The sequence below is a fragment of the Macrobrachium nipponense genome, chromosome 18, assembly GCF_015104395.2.
Source record: "Macrobrachium nipponense isolate FS-2020 chromosome 18, ASM1510439v2, whole genome shotgun sequence".
In the NCBI taxonomy this organism is placed as follows: Eukaryota; Metazoa; Arthropoda; class Malacostraca; order Decapoda; family Palaemonidae; genus Macrobrachium; species Macrobrachium nipponense.
Genome location: NC_087211.1, coordinates 59,932,297 through 59,949,887, shown reverse-complemented (window position 1 = coordinate 59,949,887; position 17,591 = coordinate 59,932,297). Strand labels below are relative to the sequence as shown.

Here is a 17,591-nt window from a genome sequence, read left to right as displayed (position 1 = left end):
GACAACTGTTGGGGGGAACAGCTGACCCACTGATGAAACACTTCCAGCCCAGAGCTGGCTGCCCACGAGGTAACTACCATGCTTCTCTAGAAGCATTTTTGGGCAAATGGTTAACTCTTAGGCCAGAGGTGTTACACCAAAGGGACAACTGTTGGGGGGAACAGCTGACCCTTTGATGAAACACTTCCAGCCCAGAGCTGGCTGCCCACGAGATAACTACCATGCTTCTCTAGAAGCATTTTTGGGCAAATGGTTAACTCTTAGGCCAGAGGTGTTACACCAAAGGGACAACTGTTGGGGGGAACAGCTGACCCATTGATGAAACACTTCCAGCCCAGAGCTGGCTGCCCAAGAGGTAACTACCATGCTTCTCTAGAAGCATTTTTGGGCAAATGGTTAACTCTTAGGCCAGAGGTGTTACACCAAAGGGACAACTGTTGGGGGGAACAGCTGACCCTTTGATGAAATGCTTCCAGCCCAGAGCTGGCTGCCCAAGAGGTAGCTACCCTGCTTCTCCAGGACTCTTGGCTGCACAATCAGTCGAGTAGTCTGCCATCATCTCCTCATGGGAACAACTCTTCATTGAGAAGTTGCCCACCGTCCATTCTTGAGTGCCTGCAGCTGAGTAGTCTGCACTTGTTTTTTACCTTTCCTTTCAATCCTTGAGGGTCGATATTTTTTTAGGAGCTTCTCAAGTGCTAATTTCCTCTTGAATTCTGCCCTCCTTTCACCCTCCTCCTCCCTCTGTCTGTTTCTTATGTTCCTACACATCTTCAGTCTCTTCCACTGCATTTTCAGTATCTTCCATATCTTCCTAAGTATCTCCTTTTTCTTCTTCTGCTTTCTCTTCTTCTCCGTCATTATTTCCATCTCCTTGCCCGGTACCTCTACATCATGTTTAGGCATCTCATCTATCTCCTTGCCAGGTACCACTTGTGTCTCCTGAAGTGTTTCATCTATATTCTTGTCGGGTACATCCTCTATGTCATCTTTCTGTGGCTCTGGAAACATCTCTTGGATCTTCTCTTTAATCATCTTCTCAATCACCTCTCTGTTTACTTTCTCAATCTCCTCTTTAATTATCTTCTGTATCTTCTCTTCAAGACTCTCCTCCATCTCTCTAAACCTCTTTTTCATCTTCTCTCTACCTTTCACCATTAACTTGTCTTTAAGTATTTTGTCTCTCATCTCTTTTTCTTGCCTTTTTCTCAGGTCAGGTCCTTCTCGCCTCTTCTTCACCATAAAGAAAATGTCTCCTTCCCTCGCCATTATTGTGTGCTCAATCTCAATGTTTTGTGCTCTGAGCCATTCTTCAAAGTTGGCTTCTGTCAAAATACTTAGACCTTCACAAGTGGGTCCGCATTCGCAGGATATACTATCAGGCCTAGGGAGCTTGTTTAATCTTCTACTTTTGCTCTCGCAGCTTGAGAAACTATCAATCATCTTTTGGAACCAGTCCCTTCTCTTTACTCCTTTGTTTTGGAGGCTGAGTACAATACTTTCCAGTTTCTCGTATTTTTTCTGCCCTTCGAGCAACTGTTTCCTGAGTAGCTTCTGTCCTCCTTTCAAATTTCTTATTTCGCCCAACAGTCTTCTATATAGTGGTTTGCCTTTTTCAATATTAGCTCCTTCTTGGTCCTCCTTGGCTGTACTGGCAGGTTCTTTGTCCTCTTCCTCCTCCTCTTCATTGGGATTGGCAGTTGGACCTTTCCACTGGGTCAATAGTTTGTCCAATTCCAAACGAGATGAGGCCAGAGAGCTCTCCAGTTGCCTCTTTTCTTCCTCCAATCTCGCTACGTCTTCTTTCAGGCCAAATATTTCTTCTTCCATGGCTATGCCTTCTCTATCCTGCGTCTGCATGCTCCTCACCAGTGTCTCTAAGTGGTGCTCCAGATTTGCTACAGTTGCTTCCAGAAGCACCACTTTTCTGCATTCCTCCATCTTCTCATTTTCAAGGAGAGCAATCTTCATCTCCTTTTCGTCGTTTCCATTCTGGAGACGACTCAATTCTTTCTCAAGGAGATCAATCTTCATCTCCTTTTCATCATTACCACTCTGAAGACGATTCCTTTCCTTCTCAAGGAGATCAATCTTCATCTCCTTTTCATCATTGCCACTCTCGAGACGATTCATTTCCTTCTCAAGGAGATCAATCTTCATCTCCTTTTCATCATTGCCACTCTGGAGACGATTCATTTCCTTCTCAAGGAGATCAATCTTCATCTCCTTTTCATCGTCTCCATTCTGGAGAAGATTCAGAAGGATATCAAGTTTCATTTCCTTTTCCCTGTTTTCAATCTGAAGACGATTTAGCTCCTCCATGAGAACAACTTGCTTCTCGTCAATTTCTCTCTTCAATTTCTGAATGTCCTTCTTAGCCTTTCTCAGGTAGGTGTTTTTGTCCTGGATCGCCTTCAACAAACGGGAGCACTTGTTCTCGAGAGCCTGAGTCTCCTCCCGTTGTTTCTTTTCCAGATGTCGGCCATTGTCGTCTTGGAGGAGATGCAGTTTCTTCTCAAGGAGGTCGATCTTCTTATCTTTTTCCTCATTTCCTTCTTGGAGACGACTCAGTTCATCCACGAGACCACTTTGCCGGTCCTCCGTTTCTCTCTTCGCTCTGTGATTGTCGTCAACCAAGATCTGCATCTCACTCTTCAGACAGCGAAGTGTCTCTTCGTACCGGTCTTGCTCCTGCTCTCTCTGCCTCCTCAGTTCGGTGTTCTCCTGGGCGAGTCTTTCCATCTCCTTCTTGAAACCGAGAACCAGCTCTTCGTTATCGGCCGTCTGCAGTGTTTCAGGATGCGATGGGGTCGCTTTCCTAGCTTTGGCGTCCTTCTTGGCCTGTCTGAGGTACTTGTTTTTGTCCTGCAGTGCCGCCAACAAACGAGAATTCTGGTTTTTGAGCTTCTGAACCTCTTGTCGATGTTCGTCTTCGAGTTGCCGGATGTTCTCTTCGTAGAACTCTTTCATGGCCAGTAATTGATCTTTCGGGTCGTCGTTGACTTCGGTCAGACATTTTACTCTTTCTACTCCTTCTCCTCCTCCTGCATTTCCAAGGGTAAACTCTGTTGCTAAGAACAGAGTCAGCAATCTATAAAGAATATATATGCTGGCAAACAATCTTCCGGACCAGCATCCAAATAACTTGTAAAATCGTATCGAAACCATAAACTCTGTTCCGAAGAACAGAGCCAACAAAGTATGAACAATAACTATGCTGGGAAGCAATATTAGGGCCCAGCATCCAATGTCGTGCAATTGCAATAAAACCATAATAAACTCTTTCAAAGTTTGTGACTGCATGGTTATGTCGAGTCAAGAAACCTGACGCGCATCGTAGTTTCAGATTCTGCCACCAGCTCCGGTTCGTCTTCAGTCGCTTTCGGTTTCTTCGGAGCCTTCGCCGGGATTCTTGAGTCTCTGATTCTTCACGGAATCCCGCGGCTCAGGAAAGCCGGAGGAGCTGGCTGGCTTCACGAAGTCGTCGTCGGGGTGGGGGAGGAGGAGGGAGTTGTGGAAGTTGAATCTTGAATACTTCTGAAGATAACGAGGGAATTATAATACCATGCAAGTGCGGAAGTTTTTTTATCTGGGACGGCGTGAAAAATAACGAGAAAAATTATTTTTGAATCGTAAATATTTAATAATGCTAATAAAGCCTTGTGGGTACGTATCACTAAATGTAATTTATCAATTGACTGGGTTCTTTCAGGGGCTATTTAAAAAACGCAGATTTTATCGAGAGAAAGGTTAAAGATGCAGATTTCGTTTTTTACAGTAACAGAACAATTTGTCATTTATTTCCTGGTTTGCGTAAATTGTAGCCTTTCATCTTACGTTTTGCGAGTCCTCGTTGCAAATTGAATTGAGTTATTCGTTGCTTGTTATCACGTATACATTGTTTTAATGCCGTATTTATAGCTCTGTGTTTTGGTGTCACTATAATAATTAATAATAATAATAATAATAATAATAATAATAATAATAATAATAATAATAATAATAATAATAATAATATATATCTTTATACAGTAATGGCTACTTCAGCAGCGTCAAAATAGGTGTATATATTTGAATTTTACAGATAAACTATGATACCATAGTCATCAAAGTCATTAATAATTCTCTCTCTCTCTCTCTCTCTCTCTCTCTCTCTCTCTCTCTCTCTTTAGGCGAGCTTTTAAGAAAGAGAGAGAGAGAGATTGTTACTCGCTTTTAAGAAAAGAGAGGAGAGAGAGAGAGACCGGGAGAGATAGATCCTGAAGAGAGGAGAGAGAAGGAGAGAAAAATTGACTGGAAGAAAATTGTTAGTGGCTTTAAGAGAGAGAGACGAGAGAGAGAGAGAGAGAGAGAGATGAGAGAGCGAAGAGAGAGAGAGAGAGAAGAGAGAGAGAGAGAGAGAGAGAGAGAGATTGTTAATGACTTTGATGACTATGGTATCATAGTTTATCTGTAAAATTCAAATATATACACCTATTTTGACCCTGTATTTGACCATGACCTCTATAGGCGCTCTACTAGCCTGTTTAAGTAGCACGGAAGAAGCCGCTATTCACAAAATAGAGAAGAATCTCTACAAGTGTAACGCTGCTGAAGTAGCCATTACTTTTAATAAAGTATGCTTGAGAGAGGGTCTGCTTCCTAAGTACAACAACAATAATAATAATAATAATAATAATGATAATAATAATAATAATAATAATAATAATAATAATAATAATAATAATAATTATAATGAATTTTATTTTCCGCTCATGGAATATACGAAGAATAGACAATAACGTACACAATTTAGATGCATAAGATAAAATGATGAAAAAATATGGTTAATCGGCAATATCCACACTTGCCTGAGTACTATAAGCTTTTTGACCTCTCTTGCGTACACATTGTTCTATGCAAATTGGCTTCGTCTTCTTAATAATAATAATGATAATAATAATAATAATATAAATAAACTCAGGGAATGATAATCACCATCACAAGATATTTTAATTTTAAAAACTAAGATACCAAGCAACTGGCTCCAAGCTTCTCTCTCTCTCTCTCTCTCTCTCTCTCTCTCTCTCTCTCTCTCTCTCTCAACACCTGAATGTAATAAATTATTGTAAAACAGATTATTATTATTATTATTATTATTATTATTATTATTATTATTATTATTATTATTATTATTATTATTGAAAATTAAAAGCCCCCAGTATAAGTAAAATATTTATGCACAGAGTTCAAAATATTTTGAATATTTTAACACTACTGTGGCTTTTCATTTTCGATATTATGGCCTCGTTATAGGTGTTCCTTGGTTCATAATAATAATAATAATAATAATAATAATAATAATAATAATAATAATAATAATAAAATAATAATAATGATAATAATAAGTCAATGTAGATACTATACCCGGACAATCCTTTCAACAACAACAAAAAAATCTATTACGCAAAAGACCACGATCTCTTTTTACATTTATTCATTTGTTTTTCGGCATTTCCGTAAATGACATTTTTGCCCCCCTGTAATCTTTAATTGCATCACTTATAAATTAATCAAGTTTACAACTGCGTTTATGACACTTTACTGCGTAGGTGAGTTGTTCCTCGAGTAGCACTTGGGACTCTAATTGAAATTGGGCGAAGTGTTTCCTGAAATGATCAAGATCAACGCACGTAACAGGTTATATTCATGTATATACATACATATATATATGTATATATATTTATATTTGCATATATTATAAAAGCTTCAAGATATAGAAATGAATATAGTATATATATATATATATATATATATATATATATATATATATATATATATATATATATGCTTAAAAAAATCACTGTAGATGCGCGTGACTTCATTAAATAAGCGAATACCAGAGGAAAATGATAGTCAGAAATCCAAGGGCTTCATCTTTACTAACACATTGTCTTAGTAAAGACGAAAGCGCTTGGATTTCTGACTATCATTTTCCTGTGGTATTCGCTTATATATATATATATATATATATATATATATATATATATATATATATATATATATATATATATATATATATATATATATATATATATATATATATATATATACTATATACATACACAAACACACACACATATATACATACATATATATCTATATATATAATATATATATATATGTATATTACAAAAAATATATATATATATATATATATATATATTTTGTGTGTGTGTTGTGTGTGTGGTGTGTATGTGTGTGTGTGCATGTGTCTGTGTATGTGTGCCTTTGTGTGTATATATTTATTAGTTTATATGTTGGAAGCTTTTAAAATATATATATATATATATATATATATATATATATATATATATATATATATATACATACTATATATATATATATATATATATATATATATATATATATATATATATATATATATATTATATATATATGTATATATATTATATATATATATATATATATATATATATATATATATATATATATATATATATATATATATAAATAAATAAATATAGTGTGTGTGTATACATATATATATATATATATATATATATATATATATATATATATATATATATATATAAACACACCCACACACACACATATATATATATATATAATATGTGTGTGTGTGTGTGTGTGTGTGTGTGTGTATGTGTGTGTGGGTGGGTGCACCATTTAAATAACTATCGCCTGTATCTTTCAGACGTGGCATACTCTTCTTCTTCGTACTCGGAAGGTGAGGCACAAACAGGGATGCCCTTCAGGGATTCCCCTAAGATGGCCGTCCTTGGAATTCTGTAGTCATCAGGGTCTTCATTGAGGTATTCCTTTAGCCACACTAACTCACAGTCGCATTTGAATGGATTTCCTGTGGACTGAAAAGGATAAACATGAGATTAATAGTAAAGTACAGAGAATCTACTGGTTTGATTCACCAGAACTAGGTATTCTCATAGCGAAAGTAACCTTGTAACATCTCGATTTCCTCATCCTTTTTGGATATGCTTCCGCTGAAAAACTTGAATCCAAAATGGGAAATAAATGAAGTTCTTCGTTATTGGCTGGTATTCAGATCTAAGTACTCGCTACTTGGAATAGGTTTCCACTAACTCACCACTCTACGGAGATTAAGTAGATTTGCTTCAGTAGGAAAGCAAATTCTCTCCTGAATTTCATTATATTGTCTATCTTTCTACGTCTCTGAAAAGTACGAAGTTTTGATATCACTCTGTAAATATTCTCAGCAATTCAAAAGAAAAATAGATCTGCAAAGACTGCTCAGGCGAAGAGTCCTTACAAAGGAAGAATGGTGTTTGTTAGCCATACATCATACCTGCCCAAGAAACTTGTCACCTCAGTTCAATATCCTGCATAACACAAATTTCATAAACATAAACTCCAGAATGAACTACATTACCATTGTAGACAAGCTTATTGATATCTCTTTTACCAGGCAAGTTTAGATCTATTTATTGTACTGCAATCTCTTATGATAAATATTTACTCATTTACTCCTGCTACTGTCTTTCTTCATTATTTGTTCCGTGGAAGTTTAAAAGGACAATTCAGTGACTAGAATACAAGCTAACTTGAAAATAAAGTAAATAATGAAGACAGTGATCATACACGTAGAAGATGAAGAAAACCATTATCATCTCTTGGATACTTGGAATGCTGTAATCACATATCTCAACTATCTTATTCTAGGCGTCTCTACAACATAAGCTCATAATGGTCACAGTCTTTTGCATACTCTGCCACTTTAATGTTATCATTATGAACTATATTAATACTGGCACTTGTCACTGACTTAACTGCCTCATGTGCGTTCACTCACTCATTCCAGTAACATGCCTGAGAGTGGGATGGGCACCCTAACTCATACGATACCAAGATACTAGAACCCTCAAGCAAGTGGCAACGGGTCCTAACAAGTGAGGGAAACCAAAAGGTTAAGGCTGCTAAGGCTTACCACTCATATGAAGGAGCGAGAGGCAAGTGATGGTGTTCCTTAGTGCCTTCAGGTGGAGGCGTCTCAGCTGATTGTTGTTGAGGGTGAGGACTCTCAAGGCCTTCTGCTTAGCAAATGCTCCATCTGACAGCCGGCATAGGTCATTGTCGTGTAGCATTTAAGGAAAACATCAATGACATATTATAAAACGACTATAGTTTGTGAAATAAGTTTTAATTATCGTAGGTATTAGAGTATATTCACATCACCTGTGCATCTGATGTCTAGGCCAGTCCTTTACGACGCTCCTGACTGGCTGCTGATGAGCCAATCACAGGGCTGGAAATTCAGTCTCTCGAGAGAGTTCACATAGGCAGGATGTATGCACCTCCTGAGGGATACGTCTTTTTAAAGTATCCCTCAAGAGAAATGGAACATACATCCTGCCTATGTAAACTCTCGAGAGTTTACATAGGCCCTGCAATTGTCTTATCAACAGCCAATCAGGAGAGTCGTAAGGGACTGGCCTAGACATCAGATGCACGGTTGATGTGAATATATTATAGTATTATCACAAATTATCAATAACCTAAAAAGAAAGTTATAAATCTAAACTATTTTCTTTTGTTTCATTTGGTCTAGAATAAGCTAATAATAGTTCATAACACTGCCAGTATACTACATAGCTGGAAACTGAGCACTGAAATACTGATACAAATGAGAGGTTATAATCTTACCATCAAGACAGTCAACCATTCAAGCCAGCAAAAACTGTCATCTCTTATGTGGAGGAGATAATTCCCACTCATATCTAGGACATCTAAAGATGGCAGCCTGGCAAAAGCATCTGATGGAACCTCCTGCAAACCATTATGGCTCAGGTTCAAGAAGTTCAGAGAAGGCATGTTCAGGAAGGCGTGATCTCCTATGTCAGTAATGACGTTGTCTTGCAGTTCTAAACTTCACAGAGAAGAGAGGTCGGAAAAGGCAAAGTCCTTCACAACGGATATCTGGTTCTTACTGATCTGAAGTTCCTTGAGTGCACGCAGCGACTTGATTGAATCAGGATTCAGTTCAACTGAATTGTTGTTCCTCAGGTCAAGAGATACAAGGGAGGACATATCAGAAAATGTTCCAGGCTCAAAGGTCTGCAAGCCATTGTTATCGAATTTCAAGACGCTCAAGTTGGGAAGATCCTGAAATGTAGTGTTTTCAAAACTGCTTATGTAGTTGTGGCTCATGAATAGGCCCTGCAGGGCTGGGAGGCCACGTACTTCCTCACCTAGTTCAATTAGAGAATTGTTGGTAATATCCAGGATTATCAGACGTTTGGAATTGGTGAAAGTACTCTCACCCAGATGCGAGATGTAATTATGACTAATATTTAACTTCTCGAGGAGTTTTGTGATGGAAATCATGTCAGGATGCAGTGACTGGATGAAGTTAGCACTCAAATCTAGATCCCTAAGCACACTCATGTCTCGAAAGGCAGTTTCACTCAGTGTTTGAATGTGATTTTTAGAAAGGTCCAAATGCTCCACAATCCTTAACCAAGATAAATGTCCCTCTGGAATTTTGTTTATGACGCTCTGACCGAGTTTGAGAATAAATAGTGAAGTGAGCTTTGTCAATGCTTCTTTGGGAATATTTTGTACAAAATTTGAAGACAACTCCAGGAACTTCAGGTTTGGTGTGTCTAAAAACACGTCCTCTTCAATGGTCACTATTTGGTTGTGTGTTGTGTAAATACTGCAGGGAGGTTAAACCTTTGAACATCCCATTTTCTAATGACATCAGTTCATTAAAACTTAGTTCTAATTCAAAGAGCTCTCCAAGATCAGAGAAAGCATTTTTAGGTATCTTTGTTATACTGTTGAATGACATGTTAAGATTTTCCAAGTAACTGAGACCTGTGAAAGTGTTTTCACCAATATTAGCAATCATATTAAAGCTTAAGTCAAGGGTACTGAGCTGTGAGATTCCCTCGAGGAGAAGGGCATCAACTATTTTTAAATCATTGCGAGAGATGTCGAGAACTCTCAGTACGGGAAGATTCCAGACCTGAACTTCATAAGAATTTTTATGGAATTGTGACTCATGTATAGTTCTCTCAGATTAGGCAGATCTCTAAACATTCCCTTATTCTTCTTCCCCACTTTGTTATGATTCAGCTTTAAAGCCTCTAGCTTTCTGTGACCTCTGAAGTTCTCAAAGCTGGCTGATGTCAGTCGATTTCTACTGACGTCCAGGCCCTGTAAGTTCGGAAGTGCGCGTGCAGTGTAGAATTCAGTGTTTCTCAACGTGGGCCATATGGCCCCCTTGGGGGCCATGAGATTTTTTCAGGGGCCACAAGGCAAAATTTGAAAAATGGGGGGCCATGGGGGGCCACAGAAAATTTAGGACCCACAAAATATATAAATGTGTAATATTTTGAAATAAATCATTAATATGCTTGAGTTTAGTTTGAAAATCATTCAATTCAATATACCAGGTAATTTTTGCAGACAGTGAAATATTCAATAATCTCTTCACTCTCTCTCTCTCTCTCTAGCTGGCAGAGTGGTAAAAGGCTGAACTATGACCCTTGACAAAAACCATTAACTCTCTCTCTCTCTCTCTCTCTCTCTCTTTCTCTCTCTCTCTCTCTCTCTTTCTCTCTCTCTCTTTCTCTCTCTCTCTCTCCCTCTCTCTAGCAGGCAGAGTGGTAAAAGACTGAACTATCAAAGATTATGCTGACTGGTAAACTTCCGAACGACAACCATTAAGATGTTTATAAACAATTTTAACAGCAACGGTATAAGGGTTATAATATAACCGTTATATTGTTTCTTCTTCAATAATAGATCCGTCTTTCAGTTTAACATAGACTTACGAGGAAGAGACTTGATTTAAGTTCTACCAAAGAGGTTTGTGAAAGATACTTTATATCCACATACGTATGTACATAAAAAACATACATTTATACTTACATTACAGTGTACAAAATACATTTATACTTACATACACAATCTCTTTCATGTACACTCAGTACACACACACATATGTTCATGAATTTTATTTATCTATTCACTTTATTTGTTATTGAGGGAAGGGTAAGAGTATCTTTTATGGCTAATAACTTTTGCTTTTTTATTTGCTTGTTTGAATATGTGGAGGGCAATGATTTCCCAGACAATAATAGCGGTACTGAGTTTTAATGAGTTTTGTTTGTTTTTTATTTTAGATAAGCATGACCAGTCCAGCTAAGAAAAAATGCAGACAGTATTCTGTCGAATATCTTGCTTTTGGATTCATTGAATCTCCACAAAATACTACAATGCCTATGTGGCCTGCTGTGTATGACCTCACTCTCAAATGAAAGTATGCGTCCCAGCAAACTGAAAAAGCATCTGGAGACTGCACATAAAGACAAGAAAGACAAGCCGCTAGATTTCTTCAAGAAATTACGTGATGAGTTCAAGGAAGGATGACCGTGAATCATATGTTTACCCAAAAAGTGGCAAAAGTAGACAGAGGGATGTTGGCTTCTTACAAGATAGCAAATTTGATTGCAAAAGCAGGTAAGCCTCATACTATCGGTGAATCTCTGATCATGCCGGCAGTGGCTGTAGTGCTTTCAACAGTCATGAATCAGAGTACACAAGAGGTAACTAGTGTTATTCCTCTGAGCAACTCCTCAGTATCACGCCGTATTGATGAGATGGCAGCTGATGTTGAAAACCAAACCAATTAATCTCAAAACTGCAGGTGAATGATTTCTCGCTTCAACTCGACAAATCAACTTTACCTGATAATTTTCTCTTCTTTTGATGGCATTTGTGAGGTTTCTTGATGTAGATGAAATATGTCAAGAAATGCTTTTCGCATTGAAATTAACGACTGACACTAAAGGAGAATCCATCTTCAAAAAACTTGAGGTCTATTTTGAGGAGAACAACATTCCACTCAAGAACATTGTGGCTTGTGCAACAGATGGCGCTGCTGCTATGATAGGAAGGTATCGGGGATTCAGTGCTTACTTAAAAAAAGCTGTTCCTAATGTCGTTTGTGTGCACTGTGTTGTTCACCGGCAGCACCTGGTTGCCAAAAACTAGCAGGACGTCTGCATGAAGCACTTGGGCATGTTATCAAGGCTGTCAACTTGATAAAAAGTAGTGCACTGAAAGATCGCCTCTTTCAGCAATTATGTGAAAAGAACAATGAAGAATTTGAAAAACTTGTGTTGCACACAGAAGTCAGGTGGCTTTCTAAAGGTAATTGCCTGAACCGTTTTGTTGCACTTTGTTATCTCTTTCTTTAGTGGGACAGAACTTGGACAGAAACTTGTTGATGCAAAGAGTGACATCTTCTACCTGTCTGACATATTTGAAAAAGCTAAATGTTCTGAACAAAGAGCTTCAAGGAAATAACTCCACCATGTTTTCCTGCAAGGAGGCAATTACTACATTTAAAGGGAAACTCAAGCTGTTCTGGTTGAACCTTGGAAGACGAGAGTTTGCACAGTTTCCTTCCTTAGCAGTTATATCCACCGATCTGCTTGATGATGACCTAGCAGTGTATGTTGACCATCTAAAGCAGTTGCATAATGATATGGACACTCGCTTCTCTGACCTACTCCAAATGACTGTGCCACACTGGTTTGTGGATCCCTTCATTGCTGATGTATCTGAAGTTGATGTCACCCTACAAGAAAGTCTCATTGAACTTCAGAATAACACAACAGCTCAAGCAAGGTTCAAAGCGTGGAGGACACCAGAAGCTGTGGATGAATCAAGATGTGTATAAGAAGTACCCAATACTCTGGAAAGATGTGAAGTTGCTCTTACTTGCCTTTCCCACGTCTTACTTGGTTGAGACTGGTTTCAGTCGGGTGATGTACCTGCTGTCAAAGACACGAAATCGCCTTGACATAGAAAAAAAGAGGCGATTTACGTCTCTCTCTGACAGCTTTCAAGCCAAACATTGACAAGTGGCAGCCTTGCATCAGTCACAGGGATCCCACTGGAAACCTTTCAAGTTAAAGCCAATTGTACCTACATGTATTCCATTGTTTTTTTATTCCTTTTGTAAATAGATAAGTGTTCAAATAAAATATTTTTCCATTAATATTGGTATTTGATTCATGCCTGAAATTAGTGTTTTGAGTACATGGTACTACTCAAACTAGAACCATTAATATACCTTCCCTAGGCGTATTAAAGGTGATGGACGAAGGCGGGTGTGTGTGGGGGGGGGGGGGTAAGAACTCAGAGTTGCATGGAGGGGCCACAACAACTTGCACTGGATTGAAGGGGGCCACCACCAGAAAAAGGTTGAGAAACAGTGGTGTAGATCATCTCCTCCAAAAAGGTCAGGTTGTTCTATGCTACGTTGAGATGCTCCATCGTGGTGGATTCTGTGAAGATGTCTGCATGAAATTCATTGAGCTTAAGAACGCCCCATGCTCTATTCTCGAAATCTGGTTGTAGCTGAGGTTAATCACTTGCACAGTTGGCATATCGACGAACGTACCCTTTGCAAGCTCTGTAATTTTGTTGTAGCTGAGGTCCCCGACAGCCAGGACTGCCATGGTAACATCGACCTGGTTATTTCCAGACTGTGTCAACTGCTCCAGTGTGGTCAGAGTTCTAAATGCTCTCAGGTGAATCCAATCAATGACATTGTTGGAGAAGTTCACTTCCTTCAAGTAAACCAGGCCTTCTAGGGCATTGCCATGAATCTCTTTCAACCGACTGTTTGCGATATGAACTTTTATCATGTTGGGCATAAACCTGAAAGCTGCAGATGGGATGTTCGCGACCCGCGAGCCATCAATTTTCAGGAACTCTAGCTTTGACAGAGAATAGAGCCGTGGTATTTCAGTGATATCTGTGTTCTCCAACACGCAAGTTCTCAGATTGGTCAAATTATCAAAAGCATCAAAAGGCATATTGAAAAGCTCAGGGTCTGTGATGTTAATGTGCTGGAGGGACGACTCAAGTCCGGCAAAGGCATTGCGATTGATGCCCACCAGTTCATTGTTGATCAGAAACAATTTGTTCATCTGGAATGAAAGAAGAATATTTTTACCTGAGACCAAAAGCCAGTTACTTAAGATACTGAATTTGCTTGCACAAAAGATAGAAAATGTTTAACACTACACTTCATGAAAACAAAAGTGCTGTCGTGTGATTTTTTTTTCCTCGTCATACCTAAACAACAGAACATTAAGAAAATTGATAACGTAAATAATGAAATGAAGAGAGAAATATAGTAAAATAACCATGCAAAATATCTGAAAAAAAGGTGAGGGTAATCACACCAACGAGAACTCATCATTGTGAACAGAGAATACTAAAAATCCAAGATGGCACCTGAAGATAAATCCACTTCCAGGAGAAAACTGTACTGACATCTCAAGTGAATCTTTATAAGTCATTAAATTCTAGAGACTTGGTCGCACCCCATAGGTCTCCTACCCACCTGCAGAGATCCGAAAACTCGAGCTGGAAGGACGTGGATGCGGTTTCCCACGAGATGAAGTTCCTCAATGACAATGACTAGGACCCTCTTCATGAGCGTCTCCAGGGCTCTCATCACTTTGTCCAAGACACTGTTCTCACATCTGGAAACAGATTCGTGTTGAAGTGACGGATTAAGATATTCATTCGATACCTAACGAAGATATCTACATAATTTTGACTGTTACAGGGAAAAAGTATTGACTTACATGACCTGCCATTTTCAATCAGGGTAGCTTAGTCAACAACAACAGCACAAGAAGTAATATAAAACTAAAATCACAGGAACCATTAAAATTAAAAATGAATCAAAATATGTTAAACTAGAATGTGCTTGTAAGCTTGTTCAATTACAAAGTATTTTACTTGGTCATGACTACTGTTACTAACAGTATCATATGATACTGTACTAGTGTTATCATTTTACCATCTTTTACTGCTGGTGTTATATATATATTTTTTAAAGAAAACTCATTATCACACGAGTCAATAAAATGGAAAAATAAATCCACAGTAATACGTATGCTTGTTTGATTTTTTTCAAAATATGCACAGCAGAAAGCTTTCCATGACCTGCACGGTTCTCATTGTCAAAAAGAAAAAAAAAAAAAAAAACAATATCAAACAAGCATAAGACTGTGGATTCACTTTCCCAATGTTATCATTGTTGTTTATGTCATTTCTGGTAGGATGCTGAACATCACCAGAGCACAAGACACCAGTTCAGCATTTCACTGCAAATTCTCTCCCTGCTTTTCCATCGTACTCTTCCTTCCTTGACTGACGACCTCTCCTCCTTAAAGAGGAAGAACTTTTTTCTTGTTATCCATTCAAACGAACACTCAAATTAGAAGTCCTAAAGACGGTTAAGCTAAAGACGGTTAAAAAAAACTTCGAAAAGAAACCATTAATGACCAGGGACGTGAGAGTCACTTGGAAAAATGGATGGATAACGAAAGAGAAACGCTATATAGTAAAACTGTTTAAAGTGAAACAGTCCTGCACCTAACACGAACAGTATATGGAGTGTGCCCGCAACTGTGATTGTAGAGTAAGCGCTTAGGAACCAGGAACCCAAGGTCTCTAGGCCTTGCAGGAACCTTCCTTTACCTTACCTTCATCGGTCCTGGGCTACGAAGAGGAATGGAGTATAGAATTGAGGCCAAGTGCTAGGATCTGAGGTACAGTAAAGGAAATTGAGAATAAACAGGTTTCAAAACGCAGCAGGAGAACCTGGCAGCCACACCATATAACAGTTGTTAGGCCTGAATTAAACTAAATTGAATTGAATATAAAATCTATGCTAAAGACCAAGCACTGGGACCTATGAGGTCATTCAGCGCTGAAACGGAAATCGAAAGTAAAATTTGAAAGGTGTAATAGGAGGAAAACCTCAAAGCACTTGTACTACGAACCAACTGTTAGGAGAGGGTGGAAAGTAAGATAAAAGAAAGAAAATATGAAAGGAGATACAGTAAAAGGAATGGATGAGGTTGCAGCTATAGTAGATTCACCTCAACCGTGCATCTGATGTCTAGGCCAGTCCCTTACGACATTCCTGGTTGGCTGTTGATAAGCCAATCACAGGACTGGAAACTCTCAGTCTCTCTCGAGAGTTTACATAGGTAGGGTGTATGTTCCACTCCTCCAGAGGGATACGTCTTTCAAAAGCATCCCTCAGGGGAGGTGGAACAAACATCCTGCCTGTGTGAACTCTCTCTCGAGAGACTGGGTTTCCAGCCCTGTCACTGGCTTATCAACAGCCAATCAGGAGCGTCGTAGGGGACTGGCCTAGACATCAGATGTACGGTTGATGTGAATCTACTACAGGAGCCTGAAGGACGCCGCAAAGAACCTCCTTGAGAAATGCCCACTACAGTGCACCGTGGCTCCGGCCTTCACTCCAGAAGAGGAACTTACTTAACGTGAATCTCTGGACCGCAGAGCTGAAACTTGCAAGGCTGGAGCTCCGCCTCTGGGGGACAGGACAAGGAGAAGAGGGTCTGCAAGCGATCGCCCCCCTCCGGTTCGTATATCACCGTCAGGCTACCACTAGGTGATGTCGTAGCAACGAAGGACGGCCATGTCAGGAGGAGCAGGATCGCCCAGAGGAAGACAGAGGGTCCCTCGGGAAGGCTACAGAGGACTCCTTTGCCTTCCTTCCGGGTCCTTGAGTAAGATCTCGCCATCACCACCTCCCGAAGTTCTTGGGCGTGACCTGAAATGGAGGAGAGGAGGATCATGAACGAGCTTCTCCTGTAGAAGGCACAAATGAGATGGACGATTCCCGCAAGAGGGTTAACAACACGTCATTCTTGTTATTAATTTCTGAAATTGGTGTTACAGAGGTTATCTATTATATCAGTGTTTGAGGGAAATGGGATTTTACTGATAACAAAAACTGCTTTAAAAAAGGCTCGAGATAAAATCAGTGTACACAATCACCCTCGTATGCCCTAATGAAACCTGAAATCAGATACTATGGCCTTTGATGGAGTAGGTTTCCTTCAATTTAAAAAGCCATGCTTTAGGATGAAAAAAATAAACAGTAGGGTTAAGTGATAAAAACATAGATCTGTAACTGAAACTTAGAAGCAATCCAACAAAGATTAATTATCAAAAAAGGAATACAAATATTCACTCACTCTATCACACAAACACACACACACAAGTACCTTGATACTATATGTAACTCGTGGCTTGTATTATGATGCTACTACTATTACCACTCCTGTTTTTATAAATGTCTTCAATTACAATTCCACAAAGTACTTCAATGTAAGTAGTTAGTGTACTTGCACTGCAAATAAATAAATAAAAATGTATGGGCTCTGTGTCATTAAAAGCTTCCTTTCTTACAAATTGGCCTGACACCGGTGAATACAATGTACAATCTGACCAAAAGCAACGAAGGGGCCCAGATTACCATCATTTCTCGATATTATGTGGTTCGGATCCCACAATAAGATGTAGGTGCCGTTGCTAAGTAACCAACTGGTTCCTAGCCACGTCAAAATGTCTAATCCTTCGGGCCAGCCCCAGGAGAGCTGTTAATGAGTTCAGTGGTCTGGTTAAACTAAGACAGACTTGACTTTTTATAAGAGCTAAGTCTCCACAGCAGCCAT

The 17,591-nt window shown here is 38.9% G+C and overlaps 2 protein-coding genes across 2 annotated transcripts in view; both read right to left on the bottom strand.

Annotated features, from left to right (window-relative positions):
- Positions 1-579: 579 nt before the first annotated feature.
- Positions 580-2,970, bottom strand: LOC135196606 (uncharacterized). Its single transcript, XM_064223448.1, has one exon. It carries the CDS (start codon positions 2,968-2,970, stop codon positions 580-582), a length of 2,391 nt encoding a protein of 796 aa, XP_064079518.1.
- Positions 2,971-3,372: 402 nt separating this feature from the next.
- LOC135196605 (protein artichoke-like) overlaps positions 3,373-17,591 on the bottom strand; it is a 23,027-nt gene continuing 8,808 nt past the window's right edge. The window contains 11 exon segments of the mRNA XM_064223446.1: positions 3,373-3,537; positions 5,585-5,648; positions 6,730-6,883; positions 7,988-8,145; positions 8,708-9,706; positions 9,708-10,047; positions 10,050-10,251; positions 13,300-13,394; positions 13,397-14,009; positions 14,429-14,570; positions 16,387-16,684. Of these exon segments, the coding sequence (XP_064079516.1) occupies positions 3,373-3,537; positions 5,585-5,648; positions 6,730-6,883; positions 7,988-8,145; positions 8,708-9,706; positions 9,708-10,047; positions 10,050-10,251; positions 13,300-13,394; positions 13,397-14,009; positions 14,429-14,570; positions 16,387-16,684 (3,230 nt within the window).

Coding starts and splice junctions, on each gene's coding strand:
- LOC135196606 (XM_064223448.1), bottom strand. CDS start 2,970: ATGAAAGAGTTCTACGAAGAGAACATCCGGCAACTCGAAGACGAACAT.